This window comes from Polypterus senegalus, chromosome 18, assembly GCF_016835505.1.
Source record: "Polypterus senegalus isolate Bchr_013 chromosome 18, ASM1683550v1, whole genome shotgun sequence".
NCBI classification, from domain to species: domain Eukaryota; kingdom Metazoa; phylum Chordata; class Cladistia; order Polypteriformes; family Polypteridae; genus Polypterus; species Polypterus senegalus.
Genome location: NC_053171.1, coordinates 62309154 through 62330497, shown reverse-complemented (window position 1 = coordinate 62330497; position 21344 = coordinate 62309154). Strand labels below are relative to the sequence as shown.

General features: G+C 38.5%; 1 protein-coding gene across 5 annotated transcripts in view; it reads right to left on the bottom strand.

Annotated features, from left to right (window-relative positions):
* Window positions 1-2337: 2337 nt before the first annotated feature.
* Window positions 2338-21344, bottom strand: part of smoc1 (SPARC related modular calcium binding 1) — a 223256-nt gene continuing 204249 nt past the window's right edge. For 2 of the 5 annotated variants that reach the window (XM_039741047.1, XM_039741048.1), the window contains exons 12-13: window positions 17404-17444; window positions 2338-3171 (exon numbers count right to left, since the gene is read on the bottom strand). In XM_039741047.1, the coding sequence (XP_039596981.1) occupies window positions 2968-3171; window positions 17404-17444 (245 nt within the window). In that variant the 3' untranslated portion in view covers window positions 2338-2967. Of the gene's footprint in view, window positions 3175-17390; window positions 17445-21344 lie in introns of all 5 variants that reach the window. The other 3 variants (XM_039741049.1, XM_039741050.1, XM_039741051.1) reach the window with 3 other exon arrangements.

Below are 21344 nucleotides of genomic sequence, written 5' to 3'. Positions count from 1 at the left end.
AACTTCAAATTGTCATTTCCATTTAGCTCACTTTACAACTGCTATTCTTCATGTCACATGAAAGAGACTTTAAACATTTCATGACAGTCATTGTCTGCAATCTCAGATGTGTGCTAACAGATCACAAAAACTGTGTAGAATTTTGCCGAGTTCAATTTCAACTTCTGAAATTCGAATTTAATTCCAAGTCCGATTCTGGAGAGTTTTTAAAAAGTCCTTTGTCAAACTTGAACTGAGGAGTTCAGTCACAACTACACAGTAATATGACTGCTGTGATGGAAGAAAACTTTGAATTTGGAAGGCAGTATCAATGTTACATCATTGTATCAGGACAAAAGAACAAAAGAACAATAAAATCAGGACAATTGGTTCCTTTTTTGACAACCTAAAGCAAAAATGCAAAGATACTTTCATCTCTTTTAAGCCTAATACAGTACAACATCGCGTCTTTTATGTGTCTAATTAGACTTCTGAGTCCTGGACATGAAGTAGATTTTGCATTTCAGTTGCACGTCTGTTTTTTATTCATTACTATAACTTTCATGACTCAGTCAGCACAATATAAACACACACACATTTTCTGGAAGTATAAAGCAAACCTGGATTTCAGCAGTGAGAGAAGGACAAGGGAGTAAAACGACATGCAATGCAAAAACAGAAACCCTACAGGCCTATGATGTCACTGGGAAAAGGAGCGATGCTTCAAAGAACTGAGGAACAAGCCTGCATGGGCCTTCTGCTCTCATTGGTCCTATATAGTCTAACTAGCTCTTATTAGGCACAATTAAATAACTCAAAGACAAAAAAAAAAGTGCAAGGCACAAGGAGCCTTGCCTTTTAAATTATATCTGAGAAGATCCAACAAACCCTTTGTGCCTGCCTGTCCTCCTTTAGTATATGCAGAAATGCTAAAGTACACTGGCATGTCCATTAAATAAAGCCATGGCAATCTGGAACCCTAGGAAATAATTAAAAGTAAAAACTATAACAAAAAAGAAAAGAAAAAAATCACAGTAGTAAAATTTGACAGGAACAATTTTTCTCATGTGTCTATTTGAAAAAGAAATAAACAAAAGATAAACATTAAAAACAGTATGGGAACATGATAAACCAAAAGCTGAACCTGACAACACAACAGATTTGTTTTCTTCTGAAGAAACTGCAACAACAAAGGGTGTCACCTTATCACAATGCTACAGGCACAACCTGCAAGGTCAGCTTATTTTGGATGACCTTTTCTGTCTCTTTGTTACCTTAATCACTGTATCACTTTGTCCTTTTTGTTGCTATGTTGATGTCGTCACCTGGTGCTGATGCCACATTTGACATCCTGGGATGCTTTCCTTGTGCCACCTGCTGATATCTTGCTTAATAATTCAGCTAATATGGCTTAAAAAGAAATAATAAACGTTTTAGAAATTCAGTATATCTCCAACAATTTGGACTTTGTACTCTTTGAAATTTTCCTTTAAAGAACTGCCAATTTTAATTTCCCCTTGGGTCAAATAAAATATAATCAAATCTACTATGAAAAAGTCCCACAGTATTGACAGTTACCAATAGTCTGCCATGTGTTAAGATGTGCATTTATATTACCTCATTGTCTAGAAATTGAACATCTTCTTTTGATTTGCTTTGAATATTCTCTTCCCCTTTTGTGTATTCTGCTATTTACACTGACAACAGTCCGTGTTCCTTTACATCGCCATCTTTATCACCATCTCTGCACCGTTCTTCACAAGTTCACATGTCCGACTTGTTCCTGCCTGATTATTTTGTAGGGAGTATAAAATTAAAACTCCTTTTTATAAGTACTTCTTTATCTCTTTTACAGTTTTATGTTCCTGTATTTTTTATTATGCACACTGGTTTTTCACTCCAAAAGAAAAATTACCGGGCTTGCTGAAGATAAGCTTGAATTACTGGGATTAAAGACATAAAGAAGTGTGGTTGTGTTTAAGGATCAGAGGATCTCTTGTCACTGCAATTCATTTTTGCCCAAATACGTACAGACGTTCAAATTGTTCAAGTGCAGTTTTGTTCTATGATTAAAATTCCAAACTTGTACCACCTGGGCAGTTAAATAAAACTACCAGGATTTTGTTTGTGTGCAGACATTCAGACCCATCATAAAACTCTCGGTGGTCTCTGAAACCAAGTGATGGGTGCCTTATGGTAACCTTTGTTACAATGAAAATAACCTTTCAACCCAAAATAAAAAGACAGCACACATTAAGATATAAAGCATTCCAAGAAGGTCAACCAAAAACAGAAAGGGGAGGATAAAGTCACAGCAGAAAGACACATACATGTGCAAACATTTACAACAACATAGGCTTCTAGCAGTCTATAGGTACAGCAATTTTATTTATAATAAAAAAGCACAACCTTTACATTACAAAAAAGTCTAATGGTGAAACTGACAAACTGCAACTCCTCTTCAATCAAATCTATTTCGGTTTACACTTGACCTTCACATTTCCAGTATGCCCTATGGCTCCCACAGGCCAGAGGATTTGTCACTCAAGAACGTGGACTTGGAGCAAAGGGACAGAGCTGGCCTCTTGGGAAGTTTTAGAGAAGGTGATGAAGAAGATGTGGTCTTTAGCGCTCTTCCTCGAGTCCTTCTTCCTGAAAGGGGTTTTCATTTGGCACAGGAAGAAGTATGGGAAAAGGGTCAATGTCCGAGTCCCAAAAACATTTTGTTCATGGTAAGCCACCTCTGTTGGAACAGCACTGAAACTTCTGCAGATTCCTCCTGGGGTGATAGGAATGAGTAAGACTGGTGGCAGGCTCCCTTGTGAACCCCCCACCCACCATACAAAGGTCTAGAAGACTAATAGAAATCTATTTCTTTACAAAGAGTTATAAAAACATATTTGAAAAAGAAAAAAAAAAGCAACATGCTTCATGGCCCTTCCTCATAACAGCAGGCAGTGCAGCATCAATGCAAATGGAGCTAAGCAATCAATAAGTTCTTCCTTCTTTTAAAGTGCAAAAGGTTTGGCGCCTCTCCTTTTTAAGGCCTTGGTTTTTCTTCATTTTTTTTTTTTTTTGTTTGGAGTGTCTACAGTTTGAAACCTGTGATCTCCTACATTTCCTCTGCTCCTTTCTTTCGTCACTCCATTCTCCTTGTTGCTGCTCAGAGGCCAGTTCTTCACACCAGACGTCCTACTGGAGTTGTGGAATGGGACAAGAGAAAGACACTGTCATTAGAGGCACATGCACATTTAAGTCATTTAGCAGGACAAACTGGCCAGTTTGATGACACAGGGAGGAGAGGAGTGATGTACCACACAGGTGCAGGATTGAGGAGACTGAAATAATGGGAGGAGGGCAGGAAGTGGATCAGGTATGGCATGGAACTCACAAGGGTGGAAGCGGCATGGCATAGCCAAAATAAGAGCCAAGTATTTGCCAGATACAAAAAATAATACAATTGAGTAACTAACTATGATTTCCTTCTAAGATTTTACAAGTAAAGAAGATCGAGGTCTTGAGGTAAGTTAGTCCATAGCGCAGAGACACTTGGCACATTACTTACTCATGCAAATAAGACTTTCTGTGGACCCTACAAACCCATGAGCTTATTAAAAGGCCTCCACTATAAAAAGGGGATTTCAGGAGTGGACATAGTTTCCATCCTTTTACCTCCAATTTGCCACAGGCCCCATATCAGGCATCAGTGTCATGATGGAAAGGGCAATTCCTGCTTCTGTAAACCCTCGTCAAGCCCCTTCTGTAACATTTGGACACATTTTTGGGGCTATTTTCAGATTTCCTACTTATCTCTCATTTTACTTCCTTCTGTTTATTTCAATTGTGTATGAGTATCCAATTATTTACTTTTGACTATACTTTTTGATCAAGGACTTCCTTATAAACATCAATGGCCTCCTTTTGCATCAGGTCATCTAGATCTGTGTACCAACCAAGGATTCCACAATTCTGTCCTGCTGGAACTCTAGATGCGCCAATGATGCACTGTACTATTTCCATAGGCATATCTGATAGGCATCAGCCTGACTGAGGAAATCCTCTACATTCGGTGTGGGTAGGTGCCAGTCTTTGAGGCGAGTGCTTTCAGTAATCCAACATAAGATATGCAATGAAGGACAAGCAGATCTCCTTCCGTCAAAACGGGGACAGCAAAGACATCGCACCTTGCAGGGAAACCTGCCTCTGGAAAAAGATAGGGACTCAGGTATCAATTTCTGAAAGGATCTGTTGCAGTTTGCTGTCCTGAAATGATTAGGATAGCAAAAGTAGGGTTTAAAGGACATTCAATGCCAGTGAATTGTTAAGGCTAAAATTAGGAGATGAGATGAGCAACAGCCCTCTAGCATGGAAGAAAAAGAAAGGGCAGAGAAAGCAAAAAATTAGAAAGATGAAATGGGAGAGGGAGGATTTTGTGTCATGTTTACAAATGATACTGTCGGAGAGCCAGGGGCAAACACCTAGTGTAAATAGACCCAGTAGTGATGTAGGACTCGCTCAGTTTACTGTTTGCTGCTCTCCCTCTATGCATGGTTACAAAATAATCTGAACACTTTCTGGTTTCTATGTCATTTAAATTCTAGACTATACTAATCAATCATTGCAGCTACCTCTCACTAAGTTAAAGCCCATGCCAATGCCTAAAATGCAGTATTTATAATCATAAGCCATGTAGAAAGAGACCAATGTTGCTTTGCAAAGGAGGAATCATCAAGACCCCAAAGAGGATGCCATCCACGCCTCCACTGTGCCTTGACACCCAACCCATGAAAACCACAAAGATGAGATGCACCGCTGGCAGTGCCCAATTTAAACTTTTTGCAAACCTAACCTTTACTCCAAACACTAGAGCTGACTGTCACACTTGTAAGTCCTATCCTCTTTAAGCACTTTCCACAACACACCACAGGGCATATGGTCAAATGCCAGGGTGGTAGAATTTGGGCCTAGTGTTGTATTCATTACAGTAAAGGACACTAAACTGATACTCTTAAATAAAATGATTTAAGGAAAAGTTTGACTTGCACCTTTCAAGTAATTTTTCCAATAATTTTACAAATAAGCAGAGAACCAAGTGGCTTATCCTTAATGACTTTCCTCTCACTCAGAACACAAGGTGCACAGAAGTGAGTAACCATTTGGCCTGCGGCCTGTGGTGTTTTTAAAGTGCCCGTCTGTTTATGCTGGCAGGCCAGCGTACAATAGCTACTGAAAGACTTGATGCTTTACCCATCAGTGCTCATTAGTCACTTCAGACATGCAATGCCAAGGTCAACAAGTGAGCTCAGAAGCTCAAACTGGCACTGCCTGTGTTTATGGGTAAGCACACACCATGGCTGCATCTTTTAAGAAGGCCTTTGCAGAATTAAAGGTTTGATTACATGGTCCTGCACTGGACCTGATGTGGCCAGGATAGGCTTGGCTTGCCAAAAAAATTACAAATAGAAAAAGAGTAGATGGATTATATGAATTTGAGCTATGTGCAACACAGCGTAAAAGCATACAAGACCTTTCATTAAAGATCTCTCAGGCGAAACCGTCCTTAGAAAAGTCAAAGAAAAGGCAAACAATAAAAAGCAGACGGAAGATATTTCAATATGTGATTTTGTTTTCTTTTTCCTCCTCTCAAAATTCAAGGAATTCAATTCAGTTAACTCTTACCTATCATGTAACGGACTGCATGCTTCCACATCAGCACGAATTTAAACAGTATGGGACATTTGTAAAGTGCTTGTATGGCAGAGAGAAGTTTTTTTAAGAAATCTAAAGCTCTACAAAATTTTTGTTTTAAAAGCTTCAAAAACTAAGAGGTAAGGAAACAAAAGCAAAATCTCTTTTATAATTTTCCTAACAATTTACTTTTTCTGCTCCCTAAATTGTACTGTAATAATGAAAGCCAGTAGGATAAACATGGGGGCTTCTTGAAGAAACGGAGCAGCTCTCTAAGTGTCAGAGCCACTAACATTCATTAGAAAACTGAACACCTGGAACAGTGGAATGAAAATGAGGATAGTAAAAATGAAAATAATTTAATAGTCATTCTTTTTTTTTTTTAACTCTAATTTAACTTACACAAATGCCTGCAATATTACGATACAAATGAGGAAAGCCCTGTTTCTCATTTTTATGTTGACACCAAAACACAGAAATTAATTAAGGCAAGAGTCCCTTTAAAATCAGAAATTTGTGAAAGAAGAAAATTGGCATCAACAAGAGTCCCCAAGACTGAACATATGAACCACTGGTGGAAATGATTCTAGCATGGATGACCTAATCACAAAAAGGGTTTCTTATTAAAAATAGCCAATGAAAATATATTGTACTTATGCAGCCCACAAGGACACCATGCTAGACTAAGTTGGTCAAAAACAGAAATAAGAGCCCAGATTAAAACAGCATGTGAGAAGCAAAAGCTGCTCCGTTATGCAGACAGAGTAAAAATAATAATTTAACATGTTTTATTTTGAGCTGTAAGCCATTTCCATTCATAGTTACATGGCTCCTCAGAAAGCTCCAAGAAGTGAGTATGATTAAAGTTCACTTTCACACAAGTCTAGCTTTTATTTTCAGAACTGAATAGACATATGCATGGATACTTCTTGTATTAAAACATGGACCTGTCACTTGGTCCCCTTCATAAGCTGACAGCCCCAAAAGTGATCAAGGTTGTTAAACAATGCAGTTTTCAAGCTTCAAGACAACATGTGGGTGGAGGAGTAAAATGTTTCTGCTAATTGAGAAAAAATGACTGTGTGCCTGTTTTCAAATAAAATGAATACAGTGCTGTTATTCAAAGCATGCATAGAGCCAGAAGGCTGTGAATTAAAAAATAAGACCTGACACACTCATCTCACTCTCTTTAATGCTCTAACTTCCTACAAACAGAAGATAAATTATTTGGCTTAATTAGTATACCAATAAGAAAAAGAGGACAGCCAGTAGTTACAGTAATATGAAATAATATAGCTGTATTCAAGCTGCATCGAGCCCAGGGATGGTTCCTGACCTGTGCCCAGTGCTGTGCAGAAAGTCTATGGTACCCTGCTATTAGGCATGCGCGATGTATGCATGTGAACTGTAAATGCTGTGGAATTTATAGAAAAAACAGTATGTGCTGCCAATTTTAAAAAGAATAAAACAGAAAAATTATCAGACAATTGACTATTTTTTAGTGCAACTCCAGGCAATTTTAATAGCTGTAGGTAAACTTTCTGTCCCATAATAAACAGTTAAAATAAAAAAACAGCAAAACCCCGAGTTACTTTACCTTGTCAGTGAGAAAAAATGGAAGTGATTAAAACAGACAAGAGTGAGGAGAGACAGTGCAAAAGAACAGTGCGGCCTGATGGACAGCACACCAGAAGGCCTCTGTGCGCCAACCGACCCACCAGTGCTCACTTGTAAAATAAAGTCTGTTTGAGCATTAGTTCACAAGGCTTTAGGCAGGAGACACCATGTTTTACTAATAAAATGGACATTTTATAAGGAAGCAGCAACAGCATCAATGCTGTTGACATCCTTTGGGACAAAGAGAGAGAGTTGGTCAAAATGACTGGGTCTGCTCTACAGAACACTAAATCCCAAGTCAGATCTGGACACAATGTTGAAGCGGGCAGCATCTGATAAGTGATAATTAATGTCAATAAATCTAATTAATCTAATCAATAATCTAATAAGTCTAGACTAGAGTTAGTAAAAAGATTCAATATCTTTTACATAAAAAGTCTCCACATATTGAAGAATAGAGATTCTAGTTAACACTCGATATCCGGAAGCCTAAGAAAAAAGCCGTAAAGCTTGGCCACCTTAAATTCCTTCACACCTCTCCATCAGCGTCTTTTGTTTTGTAAATGTGTTGATCGGCACAAGCAGACCGCTATCCCATCTCATCCACCGCCGCACCTCAAGTCAGGCAAATTGTTCTAACAGCTCAGACAGATGTGTTTATCTCCATGTGAGGTGCCTGCAGTTGTATAGGGTAAATAATACTGTATATCGTGTGGCAGTAGGGGGCGCTAGCGTTCCCTTGAACCCTCAGAGATGACTCCAGACACCGGGTAAAAGTCCAAGACTTTTTATTCTTTTTCACCGTGCACAAAGCACCTTCCACACTACTCATAAACTATTAAATCACTAACTCCAACACAATAAACACTCCTCCTCGCCCAGACACTTGCTCTCCTACCTCCCAGCTCAGTTCGTTGTCTGGACTGAGGCACCGCCCTTTTATAGCCCCTGACCCGGAGGTGTGCCTGTCCCAACAGTCCACAGTTCCTTATTCCTACCGGGTCAGGGCAATCAGTTCTTTACTTCAACCCAGGAGCACGACATTTCTTCCCGTCATGTGACCGTGACGTACTCCCGGGTCATAAGGCACAACGGAGCCTATAAGTCCCCCCACAGCGATTCCAGCAGGGCTGTGTATAAACACTACAAAGTCCATAAGGCCCTGCTGGACCTCGGGGCACGATCCTGCTGTCGGGAGAGCTCCTCCTGGCGGCCTGGGGGTGAGGACCGGCATGGGAAGCTGGCATTCCTCCACAATCGTCATTTGGAATACACAGATTTCATGTGTGATCCGTGTCTACAACAATCTGGATAAATGTAGGACGTCAGGAAATGCAAGGCAAGAAATGCTGAACACATACCTAAAAGAGAATATTTTTCATTTTATAGTAAAATTAATGTGTGAAGACAGAAGTCCAAATATCAAACACTTTCACAAAAGGTATAACAAAACAAGTAAATAATATAAAAAATATAACCAAAGAAAAAGTTATTATTCAATTTACATGTTGTTGTCAATATGTAAAACCCGAAGTCCATTCACCAATTGCATAGGTGGGTTAGAAGTAAGAATGGCTGCTTCTAAATCAAGAGGTTGCAGGTTTGATCCCAGGTTGCTGTTTAGGTATGTGGTCAGCATTTCTTGCCTTGCATTTCCTGCAGAACACACATGCGATGCATTATTTTAAAATCAGAGAACAAGAAGTAAAGACGGACCCTGGTGAAGAGGAAATTTTGCAAATTTAGACTAATTTACTATGGTTAACAGTGGCATGCTCAACTCCATCAAATGTTGATGCATAAACATGTATTAAAAATGTAAAACAGAAAGGTATGTTTTAGTCAGACTGACTTAGGCTATGTCCACACTACTACACTTTCATTTAAAATGGTGCTTTGATTTTCACAATAAAACGACAAACAATGCATATGATTTAGCTGTTTGCCTACACCAGGCATGCGCACTTACTTGGAAACAGGAAGAGGAAGCATCCTCCTTAAAGGGAGAGTTATGCAGCTGGCCACAGGATTTATCACAAAATCATAGCTGCTGGTAAATTTGCTTTTTGCACACGCGTGCAGCACTCAGTGTAAGCAAAACAACAGGCACCTTGGAAAGCAACTTCTCTATCAATGTTGGAATAGATTTTTCTTCTGGGAATGGTGGCCAATCAGTCAATGAGCAGGATCCAGGCATGAATCATATGAACCAATCACAACACAATGTGAGTCGGCATTTGTACCCATCCAGACTGCAGTGTTAACGCTGAATTTTCACAGAAATACACAGTTGCGAAGAGCATTTTCAGAAGTCTCTGTTTTTGAATGCTAAAAACTCCAGGGGTGTAAAAAAGGCGAATACAAAAACTAATATGTGTTTTTAAGTGAAAATGTAGTGGTGTTGATGTAGCCTTAACAAACAGGGCATTAAAGTAACAGATTATTTAGGAAATTATTTAGGTAGAAAACAAGTAATAATGCAAGATTGGAGCTTCAGAGATTAAAGGCAGACTAGACTAGAGTAAATCATTCTGGTGTAGTCTAAGAACAGAAAGTGAAAAATTAATCATATATAGGTTAAAAATAAATGGAAAACATTTATTTTTGCAAATGCACACTAATTCTGCCATTCTCTAACAAGACTAGAAAGACGATCAAATGCAGAGGAAATCTAAAACAGAAGGCTATAGCTGCTGCGTAATTAACAATAATCAGAAACCAAGAACAGATAAAGACTTTCAAATGGGTCATACGGAAAGGACGAGTTAAATTATGACCAGGTTGTTATCATGACCTAAGAGATCACCACAATCAGATGTGTGCAGAACTGTCTGTCATTATTCTTCATTATCTATTATCACTAGCAATTACCACAAACCCTAAATCGGCATGCCTGTGTAATGATCACCTGTGGAGAAGCAGGTGCTCAGAGATATTTATTTTTTTATTATTACGAGCAACTGAAACATCAGGAGATTGGGCAAGCTAGCCAAAGTAAAAACCAAAGAACTCTCAGAGTTAATTGACAAAACCAAAACATTACAGCCAAAAGTATATTTAAAAGGGACACAGCAGTTGGTCTTTTGTCTTTAATCCAGTAATCAAATAAACTGTACAGTGCAGCCATATAAAAGTTGTGCGTGATGACATAACTGATCATATGATCAGCAACAAGAATATCCAGACATGGCCAGGAAGCAAACATTACAAAATGGTGGTGATACAGAACAACAATAAAATTAAGAAACAGAGAAGAAAACAAGTAGCAAGTCCAAAAATGTCACAAATTGAACCAGAGACGTTCACAACGTGGAACAATAGCCGCCAATGTTTCACAACAATATCCTACTAAAGCAGTCCGCTCTTTCTGGGAAGGGATCATGGTGGTTAACTGGTGGACTCTGTTTCACAGTGCCTAGAACCCCAGTTCAATTCATTGCCCAGTCACTGGCCATGCAGTTCACGTCAAGCTTTTGTGTGTTACTTCATTCCATGTTAGTTTCATACTCAGCGTGACTGAGTGTGCCCAGCAGTGGACTGGCATGTTGCCATGCTCTTCAAGGTAACTTCCTGCTCTCTGAGACACTTCTCTGCACCTGCTGTTTCCAGAGAACTGATTTTGTTGTGATTAGTTCCAATAAAGCACATTTATAGTTAAAAGTATCTCACACATTTATGAACATAGTATACTTAAACTACAAATAACAGGCAGCACCACACAGAAACAGCTTGCTGAACACAACATCTCCATGCAATATGCAGGAAAATAAGTAGACATACCAGCAACAGAAAAAGGTCAGATGAATAAACTAATGCCTAAAATACAAGCATTCATTATTTCCTTTGTAATAAGTATGGTCAAGTTGCTTTGCAGTCTCATTACCTTAATAACGTCTTTAAAATTCAAATGAATCCTCTGGTAACTCTATGACCCAAGACATTAAATGAACAGTAAAGTGTTACTGTTGTATTCCCATGAAATAACTATCTGGCATGTATTAACTTATTGGGGCAGACTTTACAAATTAGCTGACGTTCATGGCTACGTGGCATACAGACAACGAACGTTTGTTAATATTGTGGGAAGCCATGCTGGGCGAGTACTCTAGGTAGTTTTGTGCTTGTTTTTATAATGGCACAGCAGTGGAGCATTTAGGGTGTTTTAAACTATAAAAGCGTAAAGAATGTTGGTTCAAGCTATACTACCCAGTTACTGTGTAACATCGAGGGAGTACCTCGACAAACACATCTGACAACAACTTAACATCTTGTGATGTTGTAGTTTGCCTGGGGTGAGGGTAAACATGCAATAATACAAAACAACAGAGAATTAATGGCACTGAAAGTGCCTCATCTCAATTCCTATTAAGACATACACATTGGATTGTCAGGCAAAAACTGATTGTATTTTTGAATTTTATTAAATAGTTTTTGGGAAGGGAGCACTTCTGGTTATACTTACGTTCGCTTTAATGTCAATGTGAATTAGTAATATCATTTCTATCCTCAACATGGAAAACAGTTCGATAATCTATTTTTTAATGTTTAAAACATTATTAAAAATCTGTGATCTGTTTTGACTCAGGAGGTGTGTAAATTAAAAATTAATGATTAACCTGTAAAAAAACATTCAGGTCCAAATTTTGTTTTGTCATGTGGACAAATTCCAATGAAATCCTCATGTGCGTGTCTCCCACTGACTAACAGAACATCAACAATAGGCAAACACACACAAAGCCACACCATAAACACAACAGAAGACACAACATCAGGTTCATGCATGCAGCTGTCAGTATGAGTGGCTGTTGAATGGCTTTGTGACCCGATGATAAAAACTGTCCCCGGATATGGCAGTGCAAGTTGAAAAGAAAGAAAAGTGACTGTGCAGGATCACAAAAGTCCTTCATAATACTACCTTCCTATTATCAGTTTAGGGTGTTTGAATATTGCAGAGTTTCTTTCAGTTTGTTTCTCTCCTGTCATTTTTCATTAAGCATTTTGTTTTTTTTTTTTTATTATTTTCTTGTTGCCATTTGGATGTTCATGTATGTCACCAATTTGTGTGTCAAAGCATTACTGTTGCTGTTAATGACAGCCAGAGGTCGTGAGGTGTGACACCCTTACTGCAATGATATTTATGCAGGTGTTGTCGTAGTGAGACAACCCAAGATTGTGTGTATTGTGAGGAAACCTTCTGTGGCATCAATCAATTAGATCAAAATCTATTCAGGGAGTCAGGGTTTTGCCCATTTTCTAGTATGATTGTTGGGTTGCATATTAGGCTTTGATAATTGGGTTCACTTTAATTTGGGGGTGGCTTTACTTTTGCAAGTTTTTATTTTGGATCTTTATTTCCCAGTCTTTCTTAAACTTTACTCTAGCCATTTTCAATTAGGCAGAACACAGCAATTTACAAGATGGGTTAGATACTGTATGTCCTGTACTGCTGTTTGCTTCTAATGAGGTGTGTAAAACTTATCAATACAAAAACAAAGGACAGTAGGCTGAAAATAAACTGTTAGTAAGAAATGATAACAGAGAAAGCTTTCTATAGCCAAATAACAAACATTTTTGACCCAGCAACTAAAATAAGAAATATCAATGGTTGTGTCTAAAGGATAATAGGACCAATCTGAGGATGCAAATATCAGGAAAAGAAGAACACACAAACTAAAGATGGATTAATGCCAAAACAAAATCTGGAACTGCATTTAGAAAGGAGGCAAGCAAGAGGTCCTAACTTTAACTGCTCATCCTTTTCTTTCATAACTACCACAGCACCCCCATTATAATGATGGCACAATGACAACAGTCATCATAGTGTTGATAATCTTACTACTTTTGATTTGATCTGAAGTCCAAAAGTAAAGTCACCAATCAATCCAAACATAAGACTTTAGGCTTAAATGTTGTGACAAATCTATCATTGTTATCAACAAATGCATGATTAACTCCTATGATCTCAACAACAATACAAATCTTTGCTAATGTTTTTTTTGAGATAGCTGAAGTTTACCCCACCCTGCTAACAGATACACAAGAAGAAGAATTATACAAAAGATGTTTCTTACAGCTCCAATGATATATTGGATTGGCTAAGGAAAAACACGACTGAGGAAACGAGGATCACCTCTCACAAACACAAGTAGTACAAGCAGCCTCCACGCAGAAGGCCACTCTGCCTTCATAACAACCTTTATTATATAGCACTCATCATTCATGAGCAGCATGTATTTTGTATGGTGGCTTGAACTGCTACTTTACATTTCTGGAGTCACAGGGTTGATTCTGGGCCTAGTCCCTGTCTGTCTGTGAATGGCTTTACCCTGGGTACTAATGTTTCCAATGACATACATTTTAGCTTAGTTGTTCAGTTTAATTTTTCCCAATAGGGTGTGCTGATATAAATGTGCTCTAATAATAAGCAGAATCCCATTTGGTATTGGTTAACACCTAAGACAAGAAACACCATAATAACAAACAATGGATGATCAAATGCATAAACAATGTATTACCAATAAATTCAGTAAAATAAACATTATTAAAAATTGTCAGTTATTTAAAGTTCTTCAAGTGTAAAACTGGCATGTCAAAGCAACAATTACTGGGACATTTTAAAACCTGCTTAAATCAGCTGAAGAACCAGCTGCCTAGGTCACTGGAATATGAGCATGTCTGTTACAGGGCCTCTGACACTCTTGTGTACGATTTGAAATCGTCAAGCAACACAATACGTGCCTTTCTGAACAGGGGAGTGGGGGTGGCAAGTGGAGCATTAGAAAGGAAGACCTATGCAGACATAGGGGAAATAAATCTCTTCAATGACCACATTTACTAGGAAGCCACCATGCTGCAGCAAGAACTTGACTGTATCAACTCCAATTTCATAAAAGGCCAAGTTAACTCTTAAGATTTACTTTTCTTACAACAAAAAAACTTTGCCAAATCTTTTGTAATACAGGCATGAAATAATGTGAACACGCAATTGCCATTAACTTAAACCACAATTTGAAGTGTTTCTAGTCCCAAAATGACCCAGTTTTTGCTTTTATAATAAAAAAAGAACATGTGAAACTTGACAGAATTAGCGTGATAACATTACACATCAAAACAAACTCTAACATTCTCTTTTTTAAATAATGTTAAATAAGACTGCCGTCTTATACAGTACTTTATCACAACAAGTTTTCTTGGACTTTTCAATCTCTATGAATTAAATAAAGATAAAGTGAGCACCACACTTGTAAAGCACATGAACGCTGCTTCAGCTGTGAGAATGACAGAAACTGGGACTGCGTCTTTCCAACATAAAGCCCCATGCCGAGTCCTTGGAATGACTGCTTGGTTGTTTGTGCAGGCTCAGTCTTTGCAACCACAAAAATTCAGCTTTATTTTGGTTCTTCGGATGTTAAGAGACCATTTTGGTGTACTTGAATTTATCACATATTCTAATGCAAAAATCACAAGGAGTCAAAACCTTACCAATCACCTTAAATCAATGAAGGAACAAACCCTGGAAGGAACAAAAGACCCTGCAAGACACCCTCTCTTACAAAGGGCTAGAGTTAGCACCAGCGATTAAACTAAGGCCAGCATCAGACTGCAGGACCCAACCTGACGTCAAAGTTTCATCACAGTTACAAATCTCATACTGCACAATAAAAGTACCACCATTTCACCTCATTTTGGAAGTAAGTCAATATAGAGATCATCAAAATAAGCCTATGGATAATGGAAGAACATGAAGGCTCAAAACAAACTGTGACTGGGCAGAGAATTTAATCTACGGGGCAGAAGTACAAGCCACTTTGCCAAAATTCCCCTTTTTATGAGGCTTTATGTTGACTGCATCATGGTTCATGTTTTTTGTATTTAAGACTCGCCTTGGCTTTATTAGAGATATTGTACTTGTAAACTGCATTGTATTATAACATGTTTATATGTTTGCCCCAAATCAGTTAGGAGTAAGTACTCACAAATATTTTCTTATGAAATGTAAACTTAAAAAATGTTCTCCATCTGGGTACAAGGATAATTTTCATATATGTTGCAGCATTTCAACAGCACAACACAAGCCAAGGTTTTAAACTCTAAGAAGCAAACCTTTCAACTTTCTGTCCCACAAAGATGAACTCATCCTTAAGTGTGGAGCATTTTACAAGTCCCACATGTGGCACAAAGTTAGTGTTTGGGAACAATAAAGCCCAGTACAGCACATCAGCATAACTTCAGGTAAGGCAGCGAGTCGCCTATTACCACAATGAAAAGTCATCTCCATTTTAGTGCTGATGTGGAGCCCTTATATGTGAGGCAATCTGCTACCTGATACCCAAATAAACTACATTCCTTCTGGCATTAAGCAAACATTAACTCTGTCAAAATGCACTCGTCTGCCATAGCTCTTTCTTGTGCTTATAAATCTGTGTAATATTTTCATAGGCACTAACCCAAAAACTGCATGCCACAGAATAAACTGTCTGCAGGCATTTCATCCTGTCATCTCCTTGCCCTCAACTTTTCTTTATCTGGCTTTCTGCTTCGATTCATGGCATATTCACAGGACAGAAAACAGTTACTTGCAAAAACAAAGCAACAAAAGAAATTATATTTCAAGTAATTTATTTATTGTTAGTTTCAATGTCATTCAAGTTCAGTGCTGTATTAGACTTATGTGATTGGAACTTTTTCAAAAAAGAGAGGACCTTATAAATGGCTGTAAATCCCACTTTAGTCTTGCTGAGTACCTAACACACAGCCATGCCTATCATGAACTACAGTATGTTAAAATGCAAAATGGGCAATATGTCATTGCAATGTTCAATTTCTTGCCCATTGACTTGAATATGTGGAGTTTTTATGCTCTTCTTGTCTTTGTAAGGATCTTTTCTCCTTGAACTAACAGTTCTGCCAAGTCAAGCAATAGTAAATGACTGACATAAGCCTGTTTCATACATATAGACTTTCCCAGAAACGTACAGGTAGAATACTAGGTCAAAAATATATGTGAACAAAAGCTGGAGTCAAACCAGAAAACACAATATGATTCAGTGAAATGTAATATTGGCATTTGTGTCCACAGGGCCAGAAACTGAGTTAAGCAGGTAAAACCTCACCACTACCTTAGCCTAATGCCAGTATGTATACCAATCTTGGTTCCATGGATTTGTTGAATAAGGTGTAGTATTATAATCCTGAAACCAGTATGGCAGTTTTCATAAAAGCACAACACTTCAAGGTTTCCTGGTTTTGCAGCTTTTTGGAAAACATCTAGAAACCAAAAGGACACTGAAAAAAAGATACTATACCTATCTCAACTAAGAAGGACACCACTACAAAATGTTTGAAAATTCTGAAAAAATATGCTCCAATGACAAACTTTGAAACACACATAACATAGTTAGGAAAAAGTCAATAGGTTATTTAGTACAAGCAAAGTATGATTCGGGCATGTCATGCCTAGAACATCTGACAATTAAACAAATGCAGCACTGGGCTGCTGCTGACTCAACTAACTAATATAATGTGAGTGGTCACAGAACATTTAAACTACTTTGAGAATTGTCTCCACTATATTTGGGAATATAATGTCGGAATGCCATCAGACCTGAAATAAAAAGTATTTTCACAGTAAGTGTTCAGCAGGTATTGACTAGACCAGAGGGTCTCCTTAAATGTGAGGATACACATCAGTACAGCTACCAAAGTAGCAGACACACACCTTTTTGCCAAGCTTTGCTACATGGATGGCTCCTGTCAGTACATCATCTGCTTTGCTCATCAAGATTCTTACCTTTGGTTTGCTCTGCTTGTCCAAGGCATGTTTCCGGTATTACACACTGACATTTCTATGTGGCCTACGGCTGCTGTTTAGGGCCTGTTCTCTTTAAGTACTTACAGTAACAAATTCATTTATTCAATCATATTATAACTTGCAAAATGCAGTGAAATTCTCTAAAATAAACATGAAGAGCAATGACAGCCCTTTCTTAAAGGTGATTTTGCTCAAAACTGTCCCATAATACTCCCAAACCCCTGTCTGCCCAGCAAATGATACATTCTGTCACCCCTTCACTCCACAAAGAAAGAAATAAAAAACTGGGTCTTACGGAAGGAACTCACTCCTTGTCTCTTTCCTTGCTGACCACCTCCATTTGTGCTGCCTGTAAAAGGAAGGAAGAAACAAGAACATCAGCAGCTGAAATGCTGGCAAAAAAGGGACTGCAGTGTTGTTGAGGGTTTTTGTCACCTTGTTTTGAAACTGCTGTGCATTTCAGTTTACAGGTATCAAAAGACAAAGCATGATATCTAACTTAGTCAAATAAATTTTATTCCAAGAGAAGAAGACAGGTGATAACAAATATAGGTAATGTTGAAGGCTGCTTCTCTTATATCAAAAGGATGTGTGGCGGAGGGCCGGGACCCATTTCCTGGCCAGGACACCCCTTTGTCACTGCACCCAGGGGAGCAGCCATGGGAGCCACGCTACGTCCCTCAGAACCTTTGTTGGAAGCCCCCCTGAGTTGCTTCGGTGTCACTTTCGTGGAATACTGGAGCTCATCTTGGTTGGGCTCCGTGGCCTCCGCCAGGGGGAGCTGCATAGAGCTGCACAGCTTAACGAGCCCATCTGGGCGGGAGCGCAGCCACATCCAGAAGTGCAGCCAGAAGCAGGTCAACAAGCACCTGCAGCACTTCCGGGTGGGTTATAAGAGGAGCCTGCAGCCGCTACTCAGGGCACCAGAGTCGGGAGGAGAAGGACGAAGCTGCCTGGGAGGAGTAGTGGAGGAAGGCAAGAGTGTGATTTGGGGTGATTTTTCTTTGTGTGTTTTGGGGACTGTGTTAGGGCCTGTGGGACATGGAGAAGACACAGCTGTCCTACAGCTGAAGAAAAAATAAAATTTTTTGCTTATTTTGCCAATGCCTCTGGAGTCAGTCTGAGTCGGGTCGGCACCAACCAAGCACCAATATCACAGGTGGTACACTGAAATGTAAAGTTGCATCAAATAAACAATAAGATGTTTCCTAATTCTAATTGTTATCTGGGTATCCAAAACTGAGGAGTGCAGGAAGAACTTAAATAAATGGCTTATAAACGTACCTTAAATATCTGTATCTGTAACTGTAACAAAAATTTGAGTGTTTTTTCATTCAGGGCCCCATTTGAGGTGCCATTTGTATGTGTTTGTAGGCTTGCAGTTGGGTATAAATAAAAGAGCCTATGATTTGGGGAATGTGTGCACCCTGAAAAATACACAGATATGTACAAACAAAGGTGTATTGGAGATTTTAACAGCCTACTAGGCAGAAGATCTCCAAAGCACTTTGGCAAAAAGAGGTGGGAGAGAAAACTGGAGAATGTAAGTGATGATGTCAGAAAATGGAACAATTCTATACTTTGAAAGAAGAAAAAATACCAACAAGAGCAACTACCATTAAGCTTACAGCATGTAATTTATAATAATGGCTTACCTATTTATCACAAGACACTGGATTAGTCAAAGTACAACACCAAACTGACATTGCAGGGTCATTTCCTACTACACTGGAGTTTCCTGAGACATGTTGTTGCTATTCTAAATATAAAGAAATTTGTCTTGCTGTTCATTGCTTTAACATACTCACAAACACAGATATATGCACTATGAATTTTGAATACTGGAAGACATGAGAAGGTAGTCAGTATGTTGACTGGCAATTCTTTGCTCACTCACCGTCCACATGTCTGTATATCCATCTACCCATAAACACACCACTTTTTTTCTGGACTTCCTTTAAAGCTGCTGTCTTTTTTCACGAAATGAACATGAAAACTGTACATAAAACTCCACATGATCCTTACAAATGTATTGCATTGTCTTGTACTCTAAACACTATGCTAGATAACATGCCATCCCGTTAACCTTCCCTTTCTACCATTTTGGTTTTGTTTAACCTCTACCACTGAGATTGACAAAAAAATCACCAATGTAATGACCTTTCGTAATTGTTCTATCACCAGTTCTGATACTGTCCACTGTAGCCTGTATTTTTGTAGTAAGACCATGTGCTCTTCTTACACCCTAAAAGGATTTAGCTCCTTTAATTTTAACAAGAAAAAGCAATACATGGTCACAATAAAAAATTAAAAGGTATCTGCTCTGCCTGCTTATAATAAACTGCTAAATAGGAAAGACCTCAGGAGAAAGACTAAGAATTCTAAATGCCAGAACTCAATTTCTATCTCAGAAAGGCTACAGGAAATTCAGGGAGCTAAACTCTGTTCAAAAAGGTAAAATCACCTTAAGAGAATCACCTCTTCTGTTTACACTTGCCAATAAACAAAATGGACTCCTAGTGAACACTGCATTGATAAAGCAGCATTCTTTCATTTACATACTAAATTGTAATATTGATAACACTTAAAACCATAAAGCAGGACATGCAGTCAAAAAGGAAGCCAAGAAAAAGGTCTTTACACTAAAGGTGTTGGAAATCTCCAAGAAACTACCAAGTCATTTAGTTAAAGCAGCAAAATATATGAGTGACATGTAAAAGTGAGGTATTCGCCAACCAAATCAGACAGATGGAATGAATAGTCCCGTCTCACTGGTAGAACTTCCATATCATATTTATTTTTGTGTTTAAATAGAAAATAGTTCATATAAAAATTCTTACGTCTCCTCAGAGAAATACCAATAATATGACACCAACAAAGACACACAGACACAAAAATGAAACATATCATGCAGTTTTATATATAGCATTTTATATACACACAGACACACACATGCACATTTATGTATAAGATGGGCTAACTTGCCCTAAGCGTGTTCTGTGACTTTCTTACAGAAGACTGTTCCGTCTGACAAATGTACATCCTTTGGTACTTACTGATCACAAGAATGACAGGACATTGTAATTTTTACTCCTTGTATCTTTCTTCACTTCTGAATAAAAATGTATTAGTTGCTTTGCTTTAGGAGTATATGCCCTTTGATTTCTTTGATTTTTATATTGTTACTGCTGTGATAGACTCCTGCTTTAGGCTCCTTCGCTAGCTGTCATTAAATCCTATTTAAAAACATATTTTAACTCTCTTGGGTTTAACCCAGTATGACATGTTGTCTATCTGTATACTTTTTATTAAGAATCTCTTCAGTTCTTATGTGTTTATGTGTTTCTGTTTTATTTACCCTTTGGTTTTGTGTGTCTGATATGTTGGGTTTTCTTTTTTTTATTGTACAGCACTTTGGTCAGCCTTGATGTTGTTTTTAAAGTGCTTTATAAATAAATAAATAAATAAATAAATAAATAAATAAATAGAGGGCTGGCAGCTCAATCCGGCCGGGATGTCCCAGAACTGGAAAAGTGGAGAAGGGCAGCCTTTCCAGGCCCCTGCCTCCCCTAGGACGTATGTGTGTCCTAAACGTCTGTCTGTTGGGTTTCATGGGGCAACAGCGCCTCCTAGCGTCCACACTGCCCAATCTGGAAAATGTGCTTCTGCAATGTCCCTAAATCGGCCTCATATGAGTATTGCCAATGAAGAATTGGCATCTCATCCAAAGTTAATTCTTGCCTTACTCTTTAGGATACCAGAAAGGGCTTCAATGCACAGTGAATATAATAAAAAGGCAGTGTCAAACATTTTTGTTCTTTATTTCGCCTTATACAATTTCTTGTATTAGGAACCTGTTAGTTTTCACATACCCCTTGGGGTCAGAGTGCAGGGTCAGCCATTGTACAGCACCCCTGGAGCAATTACAGGTTAAGGGCTCAAGGGCCCAGCAGAGTAGGATCTTTTTTGGCAGCGACAGGGATGCGAACAGGCAACCTTCTGGATACCAGCACAGACCCTTAGCCTCAGACACACATTTGTACTTAAGTTAAAAGTATTACAAAAAGGTGGCAAATGGTCCTTTAAGTCTCTGTGACTGCTAATTCCTAGTAAGTCACACAATCTCATGCAGATTTTTGTGTTATTTTACAGGTGCTAGAGGCTCCACTTTAAGTACATGACTCATCAGAATTCCCATGTCCCATTGTTTAAAGAACTGCATAATAGCATCTCTCATTTTCTATTATGT